Source organism: Perca flavescens, chromosome 18 (genome assembly GCF_004354835.1).
Source record: "Perca flavescens isolate YP-PL-M2 chromosome 18, PFLA_1.0, whole genome shotgun sequence".
In the NCBI taxonomy this organism is placed as follows: Eukaryota; Metazoa; Chordata; class Actinopteri; order Perciformes; family Percidae; genus Perca; species Perca flavescens.
In genome coordinates, this window is record NC_041348.1 from 17,623,259 (window position 1) to 17,642,439 (window position 19,181).

General features: G+C 41.2%; 1 protein-coding gene across 4 annotated transcripts in view; it reads right to left on the reverse strand.

Annotated features, from left to right (window-relative positions):
• Nucleotides 1–2,796: 2,796 nt before the first annotated feature.
• The window catches only part of ppp1r13bb (protein phosphatase 1, regulatory subunit 13Bb), a 30,169-nt gene continuing 13,784 nt past the window's right edge, over nt 2,797–19,181 (reverse strand). Inside the window, exons 6-18 of one of the 4 annotated variants that reach the window (XM_028605193.1) lie at nt 15,905–16,006; nt 13,988–14,162; nt 13,493–13,692; nt 12,834–12,974; nt 12,360–12,552; nt 9,384–9,517; nt 8,730–9,183; nt 6,711–7,492; nt 6,464–6,616; nt 6,245–6,378; nt 5,971–6,137; nt 5,522–5,721; nt 2,797–4,928 (exon numbers count right to left, since the gene is read on the reverse strand). In XM_028605193.1, the coding sequence (XP_028460994.1) occupies nt 4,887–4,928; nt 5,522–5,721; nt 5,971–6,137; nt 6,245–6,378; nt 6,464–6,616; nt 6,711–7,492; nt 8,730–9,183; nt 9,384–9,517; nt 12,360–12,552; nt 12,834–12,974; nt 13,493–13,692; nt 13,988–14,162; nt 15,905–16,006 (2,877 nt within the window). In that variant the 3' untranslated portion in view covers nt 2,797–4,886. Of the gene's footprint in view, nt 4,929–5,521; nt 5,722–5,970; nt 6,138–6,244; nt 6,379–6,463; nt 6,617–6,710; nt 7,493–8,729; nt 9,184–9,383; nt 9,518–12,359; nt 12,553–12,809; nt 12,975–13,492; nt 13,693–13,987; nt 14,163–15,904; nt 16,007–19,181 lie in introns of all 4 variants that reach the window. The other 3 variants (XM_028605194.1, XM_028605192.1, XM_028605191.1) reach the window with 3 other exon arrangements.

Sequence of the window (19,181 nt, forward strand, 5' to 3'; positions counted from 1 at the left end):
GTGATTAACAATTTGAATTTTTTTTTAAAAGCATACAAAACACACAATTTACAACATGAACACATCCCCTCACCCCGAACACCCCCATTCGTCATCACCACTTAGTCAAAGAAAACTTAAGACAATAATTATTGACCTTAATTATTCAATACAATACAATAAAATAATGACAAAATGAACAGCTGTAAACCAAATAAATATATATATATATATATATATATATATATATATATATATATATATATACATATATATATGTATATATATATAATATATATGTTATAAAACAATAAGCACATTGTATAGGCCTTTGTCTCTCTACAGTACATGTACATGCTTCTTAGAAAGCTCCAGAAAGCTCAGGTACTTTCCCCATTTTCTAGTGTAGACATTTAATCTGGCAAACCGTTTATATGACATTTTTTCAAAGGCTGCCACCCTAGCCATTTCATAAGCCCACTCTTGGGTTGATGGTACCCATTCATTCCTCCATCTTCTTAAAAGAATCTGTCTGGCTATCATTAGTTTGGACCCAGCTTCTTATGTGCTTATCCATCCCGTTTAGGATTGACCCATCTCCCAGAACAAATAATCTTGGGCGGAATGCAACCAATCCGACATAGGTTATCATGTATCACAAATTCCTGGACCTTATCACAGGACCATCGGATATGAAGTAATTGGCTGTCCTCTGTTTTACATTTCCAACAATTTGGTGTGTCTTTCAGACCAAGTCTAAACAATCTGGAGGGAGTCCAATAGAAGCAATGATGAATAATCTTGAACTGAATGAGGAGCACCCTCACATCACATGACATAGTTTTAAAATACCTACAGATTCTGTCCCACTCTTCATCATCCAGTGTAATACTCAGATCCCTCTCCCATGTCTTTTTGAGGGCTGACCAGGCTCAATCCCCCAGGTTCTGCATAAGCATAGAATAATATCCAGAAGCCTCATGACCTCTTCTAAGCATTCTGGTGCCTTCAGGGCTAAAGAACTGGATCCAAAAATCCTCACTAACAGATGGCGAATATGCCACTGAGATATAGATCCCCCAGTGTAACAACTCCAACCAATTATATTATTTTAATTTCAATATTGATGCATCTGGTTGAGGTGGATTCATTAAGGGAATGACAGAGGCCATATTCTTATTTTAACAATGTTGTTTCTTGTAAAATCTTTCTTTTTTAAGATTATTTTTTGGGGCTTTTCCATTTAATGACAGTGGATAGACCAGAAAGTGGGAGAGAGATGGGGGAATGACATGCAGCAAAGGGCAGCAGGTTGGATTTGAACACGCGCCACTGCAGGACTCAGCCAACATGGGGAGAACACTCTTACTGGGTGAGCTAGAGGCCACCCTTTGACATATTTCTTTAAACTGGAGGAGAAAAAACATTGATTTGTGTTCGCCAATCTTAGTAGCTTATTACATTTGACATCCAAGAAATTACTTTGGCATCTGGTGGTTTTACCTTCCATCACATCTTCTTCCTGGTGTACAGTACAGTATTAGGCCACCAGAGGTCCCCATTTATTGAGAAAACAGTATTATAGGCCTAAACTATTTGTCTTTCACTTCCTACAGTAGTTGCATAATGCTGGAGCAAAAACAGGACTCTAAGGAATGGTAAAAACCTGCTTACATACATCTGTTTGGGGATTCTTAACATTATAATATTGAACTCCTGTCCCTGTAAATCAGCATATCCGTACATCTTGAATTTATTCACCTTCAAATAACGACTGTTGTTTTGTTTTTTAATTCATTTTTACTATGTATCTATGTAGTGTAATTCTCTGTATTAGTACCCGTGTGTCTATATATATTCACTGATATATTATATGCTCATCTATGTGCAATTCCAGTAAAGCACCTTTCCATAGAATTACAAGATATACAGTACAATATACAAGTATGTGCTAGTCTTGCACCATTTACACATTGGCACATATCACCAGGCACCCTTTTTAAAAATTTAGTTCAGTTTCTAATTATATTTTTATGTATTTGTGACTTGTCTGCTGTAACATGTATTTGCACTGTAAATCCCCCTGGACAGCATTCTGCAGTTTGCTTTGTAAATGCTGAATTTACCAGTTCTATTACTACAGGGCCATGTAGCAACTTGAAAGCAAAAGTGTGGTATGTAGTGGAGAATAAACCCATCTTTATTTCTGGGTTATCCACCTCCATAAAGGAGCAGTCAACTACAGCTCCTATTTAAACCATAACTTAAATATTACTTTTTATTTGAAAATCAGACATTTGATTTGGACACGCAGGAAAATCAGGAAAACCCAGGGTTAAAACATAAAAGATACATCCTGTTCTTATTCGATTTTCAGTGCTAATGTGTCCTGGGATGGTGAGATGCAGTCTGTCAGTTATGTCACCAACATAGTGTCATTAGGTTCATTCTGGGTGAACATGAGTCTGACCACAGGGAGGTTATTGAAAATTTGACTATATATAAACCCCACAGATTACACACTATTCACTGGGTTTAGAACTCTGTAGCAATAGCATTCACACTTTTTTTAACAAATTTTGACTTTTGAATATGTAAAAGGCTTATAAATTAATTTCTTCCCCCTTTGAATTCTTTGATTTTCTTATTTTACTTTTTGTGGGAATTTTATAGGTTTGCCTCTCTATATCAGTCAAATTAGACTAATAGACCTAGTTTCTCCATATTCATATATCAAATTTGTTAAGATACAGCTGCTTCTCAGTAAATCCTGATTTCATTCATGACCTTAGAAAAAGAGAACAATTCACACATTAACAATATTTACACATTTTATAAAATGAAAAACTGCATTATTTCGCTGATACGACACTGAAATACATTAGTCATGCCAGAGCCTCTGTTTTATTGTTCACATTTACAGAATTCAATGTGTGAGTACAGCGTTTATACAGAAAGCCCACTTGTCCATACAGCAAACAGACATAGAACACATCTCCTCACACTATGTACAGATCAAGCCATCATAAAGCCTGGGCCATTAGCACACCTGGCATACCACTCAGTCACTCAGGGTTCAGAACAAGTTGTTGGACTCTAGATGTTCAATAATGTGACATATAACGCATGTATTAGTGTTACTGGAATGGTGTATACCTGAAAGGGGGGCAGCTAGAGGAAGAGAACTGGGCAAATTCAGGATTGTCTGAAGCGAATTTAAAGACTGAATCTGAACATTTGTGTGTTCATGTTACATTTCAGACACAATAACCGTCTCTTCATCGATCAACAATTTATGCCCATTGCGGATCAGTTTTTTTTTTTTTTTTTTTTTTGGTTCGCTGCTCAATTGAACGTGATGTTTGTTGAGATAGAAAATAGAACTATGATCACTAGTTTAGTGGTGGAACAGTGTCAGCAGCACCATGTTGGTCCTGAGATTAAGTGTTTCAAGTGGAGTTTGTCACAGCCACAGAAAAATAACTGCAACGTTAAGCGCCCAGAGATCTACTTAGCAGCTAGTAGAACAAAAATAAGTTATTAATATTGAGTGTTAACTTTGTCTAGTGGGGTAACAAAGTTTTTATCGTGGTTTGAGTGATGATTTCAGTGTTTTTTGAGGTGCAGTGAAGGATTTCATTAAATATTTGCAAGTTCTTCTTTTCATGTAGAGATACTGCTTGCAGGTCTCCTTGCCATGTTGTCAGTTGCCAGAAAATAAATAAATAAAAAACTATGAATCTCTGTAGTGAGGACCAACTTATTATTAATGCCTAAAAACATTATACATACTGCAAATTACTTGAAAATAGCAAAAATGACCCAATAACACCATTAAGAACTAGGATCTGAGCCGTTCATTTCAGCGAAATACAAATTCTTTGTGAATATTTTGATTGTTCATTCAAACAGTGTTTTCACACAGCTTGATGCATCTCGAAATCTCCCATTATAGAAAAAAACGAATCATCCACAATACTCCTAGATTCTGAACATGTGACACTTAATGAAAAAAACAAGTCTCGCAATGATGTAATTGAAATGCAATCCATCCTTTTCTTTAATACGCTGGATTTGTTTTGACTGGCCTGTGTAGTTAATACTGAGGGTTTACAACATTATCTATTTTCCAGTCCTGAATCCATTTCCTGCTCCTTGAGCATATTTAGAAGGACTTTAGATCATTAATCAATACTGATAGCAGCAAATCAATTGTTTGATCTCAGTCCTCAACTTTTCTTCAAGGTCTTGTGGAGTTATAGAATTAAAATGGGTAAACCTATATTCATCTTTGGTGGTTAGACTACAGCAAAATCAAACACAAAGCACATCTGTCGCACAAGGGGATCAAATTGGCATTAAAAAAAAATACTTAATGTCCTATAACTCAAAGTACATTCCACTAACAAAAATCAGCAACGCCTCACCAGTAGAGATGATTTTCCAGTCAACATACAGTGTCATGTAAACCAGTGCCACCACAGAACTCATGGCTGAAGAGTCCACTGCAAGAAATACTGAGACATGGGTTAGTGTTTTATTCTTCAAGTTGATGTCTGATACAGAGCTGACACTGAATCGGAGTAAGATCAAGTTGGGACAATGACAGAGCAATAGGGTGAAAGGTGCTGGTGGTTGGGGGTGCAAATCAGGATGGAGTGGTTTAAGAGATTTTTTCGCATTTGGAGTGCTTGTTTTTCATCGAGTGTTTCTATGTGCGTGTAGATGTAAATATGGGTATCAGAGTTCGGTGCCCACTGCGTCAGAGAAAAAGGATTTTGTGAGAAGCACAAGGCCGGGGGAGGTTATGGCCACGGGGAGAAGACAGAGCACCAGGCTCCTTTGTTCTCTGCTCTTGGTTTTTGTCACTAGTCCAGCTGTTAGCCAGAGGTCAGCGGAGTGAGCCACTATGCCAGGGAGCGCTGACGAGGCTTGATCCTAGGATAGAGCTGCAAAGAAAACAACCACAAACAGGAGGAATGTTTAACATGACTAATGTGTTATTATGCACATTAGTGCATTTGTCACTGACCTCCCTGTGTACCCGTGACTCAAAATGTATTCATATTAGGAATTGATAATTTGTCAGAATCCTAAACACATTTAACAGAGAATAGCATCGAACAGGTCATACGGTCATTTAGGATGCAACGATTATTTTTAATATTGATTAATCTGCAGATTTTGTTCCTCAGAGGTCACAGAGGGGAAACCGGCTTGAAACCTTCAACCAAATAATAAAACTCTGCTTTTCAGCCTGCTCTTAACTTATTATTAGTCTATGTTTGGTATTCTTGCTTGAAAAATGATAACCATTTATCAAAGATATCAAAATAGTTGGCAATTACTTTTCTGTCCTTTGACTAATCTACTCATGATTTCAGCTCTACATTTATTAATAAGGATAAACAAATCAGAAAATGGGAAAAGAAAAGCCATGCATCAGCCATGACAACTTGTCTAGCTCTTCCCATGACAGTTTTAGTTAACCCTACTGATGAGCTGATGGAATGATGTGACAAATAATGTATTTTGGTGTTACCCCCAGCAGGTTGCGGGGCACGTAGCCCTCGTTGTCCTCGAGTCGCGCCCACCACCACTCTGTTTCACTGTCGTCCTGTCGTCGCAGAATAGTGATGGCGTCCCCCTCGCTGAACGCCAGCTCGTCTTGGTTCTGAGTTTTATAATCCCACAGAGCATACACGGTCCCCTTGTTCATTACACCCAACTTCTCCTGAACACCTGCATAAGAGGCCAAAAACAGACTATCAATATCACACCAATATCTTTAGAAACAAAGTAATCTCACAAAGACTTTTTCCAACTTAAACCAAGCTGCCTTACAGTACCAGAGCTAAGGTGTTTGGTTTGGTTTGTACAACCTGTAATAAATCTTGGACGGAGAGAGATAGAGGGATAATATTTTAATTTTGAAGTGAATGAGTCCTTTTAGAATAACATCTGTGCACCCTGGACTAGGTTGTTTCTCACCATATAGAAACTGGGAGCACTGGATGTAGCCCTCTTCCATTTCCTCGCATTTATCTGCAGCAGTCTCCACATCACTAATGGTGCTGGCAAAGATGGCGGCCCCTGACTCGACCAACAACTTGCAGAGATGAACACTGTTGCAGGACGCGGCGCAGTGAAGCGGAGTCCTGTTCAAGCAAACAAGGAAAAACAAACATAATATATAAATGGAAGGATACAACAGCACAATCAAACGTAATGAAATTTCTTAAAAATGTGTGACATCATCACTCACCAGCCATCACTGTCTGCAGCATTGACGTTCACACCAAAATCCAGCAGGAACTTGACAATGTGGTGATGTCCCGCGCACACTGCATTGTGCAGGGGTGTGATGCCCTCGTCATTGGCAGTGCTAGGATTCTCCACCTGGAAGAAAAGAAAGACCCAGATGAAAAGATGAGTGCTTATACGGAATTGTGTGCAAATACTAATAAATCAAAAGTATACTCACACAGTCGTGACATACCTCATAGATGATCCTCTGGACGAGGTCAAACTCTCCCTCCAATGAGGCATCCAGCAGCAGGGCCAGAGGGTTGAACTTCACCCTGAAGCCGTGGCCAGTGCGCTCAGAGTTTGGCTTCTTCAGGTTTGTGCGCTTGTCCTGTGACAATGCAGAAAAAACCCGTTACAACTTTATTTACTGAAAATGTAACTCTTTCATTGCAATAATAAGTCTGTTGATGTGCGTGTCTCACCAGGGGCTGTGAGGCCACTTTGCCGCTCTCTTCTGGAGTGGTCACCTCTGGCACGGGGCTGGGCAACGACACCTCAGGGCTTCCCACGTTGTTATTGTTGTCGTCCTCCTCTGCTTCCTCCGCTTCAGCAGGATCCAGCTCTGGTGGCGAGGGCAGCGGCTCATTGTCATTAGCGTCAGTAGATGGAGGCGGAGCCTCAGAGCCCAGGTCCTGTCCCTCCGGTGGTGGTGGTAGCGGCGTCTCAGAGGGGAGGTTGCCATTGTCGGTGTCAGCCACAGAGTCGCCTCCCAGATACGCGGGAGGATTAGCTGGCTGATAAAATGGCATTCCATTACCTGCACCGTTGCCACTTCCTGATCCACTGACTCCATTTCCCTCTATGCCTCCTGCTAGAGTGTTGAACCTCTGGTAGAGCAGTTTCTGGATGTTGGGTCCGCTGGGGCCCTCCGGTTCTGTGATGGAGCTGCGCTTCTTGAGCGGTCTCGGAGCGTTGGCCAGTTTTTTGCGGAGCACCTCAAGATCGGCGTCACTTTGATAGCGCAGCGGGGAGTGTACCATGGGCGTTAGCTTAGTAGGGCTGAGTGGCCGTGGGATGTTCTCCACACTGGGAGGAGGCGCCAATGGCTCCGGGTGTTGGAAGTACTCGTGATCATCAAATTCTCCATCCAAAGTGTCCTCACCACCGAGGTGGCCTTGGAGCAATGGGAAGGCCCCTCCTGCCGGGGCAAAAGGCAGAGGCGAGGGGGGGGTCGAGCTAGGTGGGAGAACAGGCTTCCCATATACTGGAGACAAACAGAGAGTGTAGTATTACATATGGGAGGGCATTGACATCATCATTCATTTCATTATTCATTTACCTGTACATTTTTTCATTTATTCGATTAGTCAGCAGTCTGAAATGTCAAAGTTAAAATTACCCATCAGCCCGGAGCTCAAGGTGACCTCGTAAAATTCCTTTTTCTCACAGTCCAACAACTAAAAGGTATTCAATTTACAACAGGAAAATATTATATATAGTATTTCTATATATTTGAGGCTGCAACAACCTCATTTTTAGCATTTTTCTCTTGACACATAAACAAGATTAATTAAAAGTCCAAACTGTTGTCAATTCCTTTTTGTTAAAAAAAAAAAAAATCAGTTTATTTACATTTAAGCCTACCGATCTGAGTTGAAGTAACTTCTGTATGTTTACCACAGTGTACTTATATGCACATTTGTTTATTTAGTTTACATATTGTTTTCTTCTTTACTGTATTGTGAGCCACAGACCACCTTGTCTCTTTTTATTTTTATGTGCAACTGTGTCCATTAGGTCTGGGCGATATGGAGAATATCAAATATAACGATATTCTTGACCAAATGCCTTGATGCCGATATTGCAACTATAATGTAGGGTTGACAATTGGTGCTTTCACAAAACATTTTCACAAGGAGATTTTAGATAAATAATCATCACTAATGTGGATATAATAGTTAGGTGGGTAAAGGCAAATACTAGAACAGCTAGAACAGTCTGGTAAGTTCAGAAAATTACATCACTTTACTGTAATGCAGCCTTTAAAACCAGGAAAACACATATGAGTTATTATTATACTCAAAATCTAAGACGATATCTAGGCTTATATTCCGATATCGATAATACAGATATATTGCCCAGCCCAACTGTCTATTTCCCTCCTTGAAGGGTCTCTGTGGAATAAAGAAAAAGGCTAAAAGTCTATAAGAGGAATTGACTAATTCTGTCAGCACTAACTGACACAATTTAAGACATTTGGTAAATGTTGAAATTATTATGTGCTGCTCCTTTTATAAAAGTCTCAAGGGCCAAATTACCATTTTTATTTATTTTTTATCTAAGAAGACAACATTGGCTCTAACAATACTGAAAGAGACACTATATCACAATTCAGAACATAATGAATGATTAAAATACCAATAAAAAGAAAATCACATTTTCTCTTTATCATACATGTGAGGCTTCACAAACTGGACCATCTCTTCAAACCCAGCTCTTACCTGCTTTGAGAGCAGGCTTGAGTGTCTGGCTCTTTGGCGCTGCCTGCTGGAGGTACATGTGATAGATGGAGCTGGAGTTCATGGTAGGGGGGCCCTTTCGGGGCGACTGAGGCCGTGATCCTCGGTCTGGGATGAAGGGGCGTACTGCCACAGCTGGCGGGGGATCCAGTCGCTCACTCATCCCAGGAGGGAAAAGCGGTGCATTAGGCTGAAAGGTGGGACTTGGCGGCACCGAGATTCGCTGCTGGATCTGCTGCGAGGATGAGCCTGTGGAGGCGGGGACGCGGGGCCAAGCAGGTGCTGGCGGGTTCGGGAGCGGGCGAGGAGGAGGAGGTACATCCTTGCGCCGATCCAAGGAGCTGGCTGAGTTTGCAGAGGTGAGGTGGGAGCCATAGGGAGGCGGCTGTGGCTTGGATATGGCAGGGGAGGACACGGCCGTTTTGGGGTCTAGCACCTGTGAAGAAACATAAAATCACACGCAAACACCCATCAAGTCTTTATTTTATTTTGCACAGAGAAATTTTATTATATTTAATCAAGACAGTATGACAGTTTATCTCTAGCACAATCTCAAACATAGAACATGTTTATGACATTACATCAGGAGGTTAACAGCTACAAAACAATGCATGGGTTAGAAGAAAGAGGACAAACCTTTTCTGCACTTGGAGTGACGGGGGAGCCTGAGGGAGGGCTCTTGCCCTGGGTATCAGTCCCTGAGTCTCGTCTCTCAGGAGGCTTTAGAGATGTGGTGGTCTTGCCTAAAGTAGGCCAACCAGTATCATTAGCTAGGGCACAAACAGGACACACCAAGTGGTTTGCAAAAGAGAAAAAAAAAAAGACCATACCCAATGATTGAGGTGGTATGAAAAGCATAAGCCTCTTTAACAACTCAGGGTAGTGACAAAGCATGTCCACCAGAGCTAGGTCTAAACGGTAACGTTTTCTCATTTTGTGTGATAATTATAAAGTGGAATATTAGTGATGGTATGTGTAACATTTTATACACATGGAACACATATCTGTACCATTTTTGACCTAGGATTGGTGTTAAATGGAGGGTTCAGGATTTTGAGAAGTTTATCCTATTAACCAGACACCATTAAAAGAGACATTCAAACACACTCCTTGTTGCCTTTTTGTTGACCTGAATTCAGCATCTTTTACATGTATAAGCAAAGATAATGGGAGAATCAAATCACAAACTCCTGCTAAAAGCTTGATCACGTATACTGCCACGACCGCAGAGAAATGGCTTAATGTACCATTTACTTACAACACTGACAATACATACATATTGACCAAGGGATAAGAAACTTCCCATAGACAGAACATTTCTATTAGCTGACTTTTCAGGAAGGCACTTTAACTATTTATGGTCAGTTGTTTGTTTTTCTCAAAAAAGTTACACATCTGGCACATCACCAAATGTTTTATTTCTTGCACAAAGGATTTGCAAGTTGTCCTACTGTTCTTCTTAAAGAAAACAAACACTAAATGTTTTAAGAGGGGCTATTGATCAATAGGATAAAAATCCTGAGCCTTCACTTCACTGCAATGATGACAATGAATGTATCTGCATTAGTATTTTTGCTACTGTGTTCTTGTATTTAGAGTTTTAATTTAGTTACATTTGGTAAATGGTAACTAAATTGCAATTTAGTAGGAGATTTCAGGGACTGCCAGTAATGTCAGTACGGTTTGTCTCCAAGACTAAACTGATTACTTGGGGGGAAGAAAAATAAAAGGATGCAAGGATAGGTTGAAAAGAAAGAGGATGGAAAAAGGAAGACCAACAAAACAACAGCGATAGTTGTGGTAAAGAAATGTTGTTGTATAATATTACAATAACTGAGCAGACCCAAAAAGTATCAAACGCCAATTATGGCTATTCAGATGTCCAATATGCTATTTAGTACCTATGGTAACTTTAAGACAAAACAAACAATACAGTAGAGCTGTACAAGTCTGGTCGATTGGGAAATCTGTTTTAAAAGCAGCTTCCAATCTTTTCTATCAATGTAGCATTGCTAGAGATGAATACAGTAATAATACAGCAGTTCTACAAACACTAAAAAGGAAACAGCTTGATCTGGGTCTTCACAGGTTATCAGGAGTGACACAGTTGCTAAGTGAATCAGATGACGTTTTAACACGTAAAACAAGTTAAATTTCCTTGTGCATGTTAACTGCTTGACAACTAAAAGTGATTCTCACAGCTTAGTTGTGACGATGTGGTGTGAAGGTTAAGGTTAGGCAGGCCGGGGATGTTATCAAATTAGAACAAAACCCAAAATATCTTTGACTGCTTTGCATGTGTAAATTGAAGAGGCACTCGACTTATTGAACCTTCTCAGAAGTGTACAAACACACACAGGGGTCAGCAGTAACACTTTCTTCATAGGATGTCAACTACGATTAAGAGCATCACATTTCTGCAGATGGCAGCTAAGTGTTTCAAGATGGCACCCCACTACTTTGACGTCATTCGCCGATCCACAGCTGAAACACTCCAAATTAAATGTCAACATGTGCTCTCTCTCAAGTTCAGAAAAACTGGCTCAAATGCTGCACCGACAGGAGAGATTAATAATGCCAAACAAAGATGCTTCCATCAGTCAGCCATTGTTCACGTTAACCAGGAACAGATGCTCACCTCCTCCTCAGATTCCCCAGCTGTGCATGCAAGCCTAGATTTGTCTGGTGGACAAAATTGGTTCCATTACTTTTAAAGAGAATCTGTTTTGTGGAGTATAAAAACATCAGTTGGTGACTAGAGTGTAGGGGGCTCAAGGAGTGATCGGAGCGGAACACAATTTTGATCATCTTAAATTCTTTGCCAATCAAACCGACTTTGATATTTAAAAGATAAGGCTGTTGTACGGAGTAAAAACTCAGTGCATGCTGAGGATCCCGTGCGACAATTGAGAGAGAAGGTTCAGGAAGTGCCATCTTTCTGCTTATGCAGCACTGTGCACTCACGGGACGTGCCGTCAGAGCCAGTGGAGGCTCCGGTGCCCGGTTGTAATTCTGGAAGGGACGGGGGTACTGGGTCCACAACGATGTCTAAATCAGACACTTTCCAAGGGCCGGGAGGCTTTCGCACACCGTCTGCCCCAGGAAGAGTTGCCCCCACCCCGCACCCAGTGAAACAGAGACATGACAAAGACAGGACAGCACAGACACATGAGAGAGGAGGAGAGAAAAGGAAGGGAATCACAGTATACACAACACACGAAGAGAAGGGGGTTAGAGAGGAAGGGAAAGGTAAATCACAGAAATCAAGTCCAAGCAAAGAATTACCTGAGAAGTCAGGTAGTAAGGAAACTAACAGTTGGGGCCCAGGAGGGAATTTCAGTCACAAAGTTTTCATGCAAGATGTGTAAAAACGTGTAAGACTTCTGCAATGCAATATTCTACTATATCAGGGCCTGTGCAATCTCTTTCTTGTCCCAAAGTACATTGTTTTCTTATGTACCGTCATGTATTGTACTGTACTGTCTGTTACAAAAGACAAATTTCCTTTGGGACAATAAAGTTTATCTTACCTCATCTTACATGTATCCAAGCTACTCTGTATCTGAATCTGGGGGGGAATCTGCAATTGTAATTGTATGGGTTTCAACCAACCTGACTTGGTGCGGCCTTGGTTGGCGGTGTTATTAACGCCCAGAGCCTGAGGCTTCAGTGGATCTGGTGGTATGGTGTAGCCTCCTTCCTGCCGGCCTGGTACAGGGACCTGGATGTACGGCCCGACAGCAGCAACACGGCCCAGAGTACCAGGAGCAGGCTGGGGAGAGGGAGGCCCGTTGGCTCTGTTCAGCTATAAGTGGGGAAAGTCAGAAACAATTTTAAAATGTTGAGTGCGAAACAATCAACATGTAGATGACATGTACATAATAATAATAATATATTCAATACTATTTCACAAGAAAGTACAAGAAATTATTTCCATAGGCGAATAGTTTCCTCATAGCAGATGGTTTATGGAGCAAAGGGACGTAAGCAAAAACTTTTGCCAGAAGCATTTCCACAAAAAGAGTCTGAATGGGGAGATGTGTTGAGCGCTCTTAGTCTTACGGGAAGGTTTTCTTTTTGACGTGCCTCAGCTTTTTTCTTGTAGAGGCGTTCCCGCAGCTCGCTGATGCGCTTGTCCATGAGCGTCACTTCCATGTTGCGTTTGTTGAGAAGGTCCTTTTGTTGCTTCAGCTTGCTGTTTTGCTCCTGGTTCAACTTGTTCCGGATCTGAGGGTGATAAATGCAGGGCACAAACACACATAAAGATTCACTAGGACAATAGATGCTGCAATAACTGTAGTCAGGTTTAAAGTAAACATAGCGGAAGCTATAAAAGTGGTCACTAGATGATGCACTTGTTTCTAGGGATGTCGCGACCGGATCGGGAAGTATCAGATCGGAGCCGATATGGAATGTTTTTTTAACTGATCGGGGATGGGCAGTAGTCCGATCATTTACGTCAGTAAGTTCTACACCATTCTAAGTAGAAGTTGATTTTACATAGGAGTTTTACAAAAATGCTAGCTGCACTAAGTTAAATATATTAAGCTGAAAGCATGTTTTAATTACTTTGTTTACTTAGTTATTTTTGTAAACAAAAAAAGCGGTGTGCAGCTCTATTATCTAGGCAAATACAAGTATCGGATTGGGACTCTCTATCGGCAGATATTCAATATTTTAAAAGTTGGGATCGGGGGCCAAAAAAGCTGATCGGGACATCCCTACTTGTTTCTACTATGCAGTACCTGAAGCTCCTGGTAGAGTTTCCGGAGCTCTAGGGCTGCAGTGCCGGTTACTTGCCCCCCCAAGGTGGTCTGTATGCCGTTGAGCTTTCCCCTGCGCAGGTCCTCCAGCTGCAGGCTGAGCTGCTCCACCCTCAGCACTGCAGACTGTAACTCGGCTTGCTTCTCTTGGAACAGGCTGCTGACTTGCTCAATCTCTGCCGCTGGATGTGAGAAATCAAGAAACCACATTAGCTCATTTCCTACTATTTCCTCCTCATTTCCTACTATGTGTGGTGACTTCTTCTTCAATCTTTCTTCTCATCTCCAGTTGTGGGGTTTAGGCTTCCTTCCCATTTCCTGATGTAAATATATCTAAGTACCTGACAGCAAGAGAATAACATCACCTCACACCCAAAATTGTAGTTATTTGTGGTGGCCTGGTCAGAAACATACACAACTGCATGAGTGTATAAGAACAGAGTTACTAAATGAGGTACACATTGAAAGTATACATACACAGGTTGCCATTGATGACCTTGCTGTAGTCCACCTGGCCTCTCATTGCCCGGATCTTCTTGAGCTTTGACTCCTGGCTCTCTACACGGTCTTTCAGCCTCTGCAGCTTCTCGCTCTCTGAAACGGTTTGCTGCTGACGCCGCTCCTGCTGCTTCAGGTAACGCAAACGTTGCTCCTTCAGAGGACGAGACAGAGATCGATGTTTTATAGGCGACACAAGGTACAAAAATGATGTCAAACTGCATCCAACAGTGTCTCAATACTACAACCAGCAAGGCACCACCCCAAAGCTTACAAGATATCTCTGTGGCAGACATACCCTGAAATTAGGCTAAATCTTTCTACTGTATGCACTAAATGAAATGCTGTGTTGTGTCAAGACTGTCTGAAGGCTGAAGAACAGGTCAGATGACTTCATCTCTCTACCCAACTGAGAACTGCTCCAGTTAAGGTCCTAAAATAGGAAATGACAGACCCAGGTTTCCAAATGACTGCGGGGCTTCATGGGGGCCTACTTTCCAGACACCACAACAAAGGCGATAAATAAGTCTTTCTATCTGTGGGTCTACAGTGGGCTTCATCTTGCATGACTGATCTTGACTGATCAGCACACCACAAGCCCGGTGGTCAGACTTAGCGCACCGAAACGACTTGTTAGGTTGTGTGGAGGTTCTTATTCCTTCCATTACGAGATTAATTCTCCTTTTTAGGACGGTGCCATGTCATTTCTCGACGATCCATTGTCCCGACCTCTCAATAATCCAAATATATTCCCTTTGGTCCTACAGCCCACTAGTCCAACATATGGCCACGCCAAGCCCCGACCTTCAATAGCATTTATTGGCCAGGTGTCCATGCTTATGCAAGGTAACGTAACCCCATTTGTTCAGGTCCTATCCCCTGACCAATCGGCTATCCTAACATTAACCACTTAAGGTCAAATGCCTAACCCCAACCAATCAAGCCGCTTCGTAGGGCGGGTCTTGGCGTGGCCATAGTGGGATTCGTAATTTCGCCGCCAGCGGGACGTCGGACTAGTGGGCTGTCGGACCAAAAGGAATTTTTTGGGTTATTGAGAGGTCAGAACAATGGAGCGTCAGAGAAATGGGCAGTCCCCTTTAGGACTGGTCTGAGAAAGGTAGTATGTTCAAAACCAAGCATAATTTACATGCTTGAGTAAACACTGCAATGTCTGTGCACGAGTTCCTATCAAAACTGACATGAACTATGATTTCTGACAAACTGGACAATCCTAGCACATTGACTCATACTTCCTACTCATCTCATTTGTTACATAACTGTTTGCCCCAGTTTCAGGTCATGATGGGACTCTTTGGATGAGAGTACTGCAACAGCAGTCCATTCTCTCTCTAACAGAAAGGTTTGAGGCTGTGTACTGAACATACTTGGCCTTGAACTAATGCCCAGTCTGTGTCTGTGGCGCAGACTACATGACATAACATCAGACCAACCCGCACCTTTCCGGTCACCTCTGTACGTTACGCAACACGTGAAAGATGGCAAGCTATGATTAGTCGGGCTTTAACGGATAGTCTGCCATGTCCGTCAGCCAAGTTACTGCAAGAATGATTGCCTCGTCTGACACAGTAACCATCTCAAAAGGCAAAATATTTTGTGGTGTAATCCCAGTATTAGACTGCAACATTTAGGTTTAAGGAATGACAAATTGTCTGACATAATTTCCACATAATTCTGGGGTAGTGCTTCGGATTTAACATTTAAACTGGAAAAGCAGGAAGATATCGCAGCTTGTGGGGAGCCTACTGTGTAGAGGACCTGTGAGCCCTCTAATATTCCCCAGCAGGAGTAGTAAAAAGCATAATTTGAATGAAGGACCATTATAATATCCAGGGTAACGATTTATAGTAAGCTAACAGAATGAAGACAAGACGCTACCTTTGCGACGAGCATCTGCTGCTGAGCCTCGATTTGCTGCTGCTGCCGCGTGGCCATCTCCTGCAGCTCTGACAGTGTGAGCTCCACGCGCTGATTCCCCACCTTTACACACACACACACAAGAAATGGTCAACAACACAGAAATCTGAGCAGAGTGGTCTTGATGTTGACACCCTTTGAAATGTTGCAAGAACCACTGATGTGTAGACTGATGATACATAAGTTTTTTTTTAAACACTTCAAACAGTAAGGGTGTGGTTGTTGGTGCTTCTCTTCTTTCAAACACCAATGAAAGTTTTGATTCATGAGAAGAACAACTAATTTTTAAGAAATACATTCTGCGGCCTCTAGCTCATCTAGTAAGAGCGTGTGCCCCATATGTTGGCTGAGTCATGCAGCGGCGCGGTTCGAATCCGACCAGCTGCCCTTTGCTGCGTGTCATCCCCCATCTCTCACCCCCTTTCAAGTCTATCCACTGTCACTACAATAAAAAGGGAAAAGCCCCCCCCAAAATAATCTAAAAAATAAAAATAAATAGAAAATAAATAAATACATTGTCAAAAATTGTTAGTCTCTATCTTCCATCTACTAAACGTTGTTTGATTCAAAGCAGAGCATGACCCAACATTTATTTATTTTTTGCCCTGTGGGAGCTGCTAGGAGTACAATGACACACTAACAAAGATACGCGACTCTTTCTCTCTCTAGCCAAAACAACTCCCCCAGGAGCAACAAAAGGATTTATACAACGTTTTTCCACATATGTACTAGTACTCAACACAAAATTTGATGTGTAAAAACGCCCTTTAAAAGATTTTCAGTTCACTAACAGAGAAACAATCCTACACAAGGGAATGTTTAGCATTTGACTTGGCAAAATGACTTGCTCCATCATGAAAAAAGTTGCCGTTTTCTTCTTTTCTGTTAATCAACTAATAATTTCACCTGTAAGTGTAGCAGTTATAGGGTTCATGTAATGTAGACCAAGCTAGTAGACGTAACAGTAAAAGTGGCTTTGCTAGAAATGAAAAAAATGGTTCACCTCCATAAACAGTCAGAAATCAGCACCCGTGTTGTTGGTCGAGAGCTCACGGACTAAAGAAAGACTGGCGATCCCATTTGATTCGGTTTCCCCCCAAAACTAGCATTCTATGGACTTCTGAATATCCTAAAACAGTTGGTACTGTCAACAAACTGGTGGACTACTCTTCAATAAAACAACATAGTGAGTGAGCAGCGAATACAAGCGGTACTGAAATGCTGAAGTGCTCCAAGACTTTGCCTTCCAGAATTGAGTTCAAAGAGAAGCAGGAAATGTCATGGTGTTTTTTGTTTTTTTTTCTTCTAACTAACAGGCGAGAAATGTAGAATCCTGGTTCAGATTGTGTGCTTTTTTGTTTTTGAAGAGATTAGTAAAAGGCATTGAAAGGATGACGACATGATAAATAGATAATATAATAAAGTCCATATGTAATAAAAAGGACACGCAAAAGAAAAAAATATTGTATGCACTTGCTCAATTAGAAGAGCATTTTTGTGAGTCATCTTGTCTGATTAAAACATGCTTGTTTTTTTAGGAACAAATTGGGAATGAACATGCATTATCTCAAAACACGGCATTTGCCCATGTCGCTGTTGCACAGTGTTTTCTAACCTGACATTTGTTAAGACATTCAGATACAAGTGTGTCTGGGAAGACTCCGAAGGGGGAGGTGAGTCAATGAGATGGGGAGAGCGGGGGAAGACGCACACGCGCACGCGCACAACAATTCACCCGGGGGAGAAACAGACACACATGAGGGAGTTGGAGAAACACCCGACTGAGCAGACCAAGAAGAAGAGGAGCCGTGGCCCCACTGATGGGGGACCGTGTTACTCCCTCCAACAGCTGAATAGATATGTACGTAACTGAAATGGAGAGCGATCCATGATTATGTCTGAAATGATCGTGTTAAAATGATCATGAGGATAATGTTATAAAATAAAAAAAAACAGGTATTCATGACTATTACTCATAGAATAATGTTGGAAAGATTTTGTGAGAACTAAAACAATTATTTGATTAATTGATAACCACTTTGATATTAAATTAATCTTGTCAATAATTTCTCAATTAGTAAAGTGAGTGTCTTTCGCTCTTGGTCTGTTGGTTGGATGTCATCTTGGGTTTAAGGAAATTGTGATCAGCATTTTTTACTATTATCAACAGACAAACATTTTTCAGACCAAAAGATCAAGCAATTAATCAAAAAAAAAATAAAAAATGCAGATTTACAGATAATTCAAATAATTGTTATTTGCAGCCCTAGATCTTATTGACGTGGGCAAATACAGGGCTGCAACTAACGATTATTTTCATTATGGATCAAGCTGTTGATTATTTTCTCGATTGATTTAGGGCGAAATGAAAGAAAAAAAAAGTCCGGGCCCATGGCAATGTCTTCCAATTGCTTGTTTTGCTCCATCAGAAGTCTGAAACCCAAAAGACATTCAGCTATCACAGATGGTAAAGAAAAGCAGCAAATCCTCTGGAACCAGAGTCTCGTTGGTATCTCTGCTTGGGAAAAAAAAAAAAAAAAACTCACTTAAATGATGCGTGATTGATTATCAAAATAGTTGCAGATTCATTTTGTTATTGGCTAATCATTTCAGCTCTTGGCAAATGAAATGAGATGTATCAGTACTGCCAATAAGCTGTCATCATCAATTATGGAAGCTAAAATTGTGATATTAAAAAATATTGAAAATGCGTGTGATGGTTGTAGCGTTCCCTTGAGGCACCTCTGCTCTTTAAGAGGCAGCGGCCCTCTCAGAGGATGATCAGCTCTGCATGGTGGAGAGAAAGCCCCTGGGCTTTGGGCAGCAGCCCGTGGAAAAGCCAAAGCAATGATCCTCTTAGGGCCCGTTATATCATCCAGACGGCTGACTGATATAATCCTCTAAATCAGATATTAGGAAGAAACTCGGACACAACTGAGCTTCGGTACTTGGAAGGTTAAGCGATGCCGGCCATGCAACTGATAACATTTTCTTCTTTGAGTGAACGAATAGTGACAATAAAATAGATGTTTTCACTTGTCATGCTAGGCGCTGTGGGTTTTATAGTTTAGTAGTACGATAATGGCAGTGCTTAATCAGAGACTGTCGCTTAATCCATAAAATATATTTTACCTTATGATACTTTCTCAACACAAAGAGTCATAAGTTGTGGGTTTTCAAGATAATAACAGGAATGGCTTCTGGGTGCTCTTGTGCTACAGTCTTCTTCTTTCCTCTT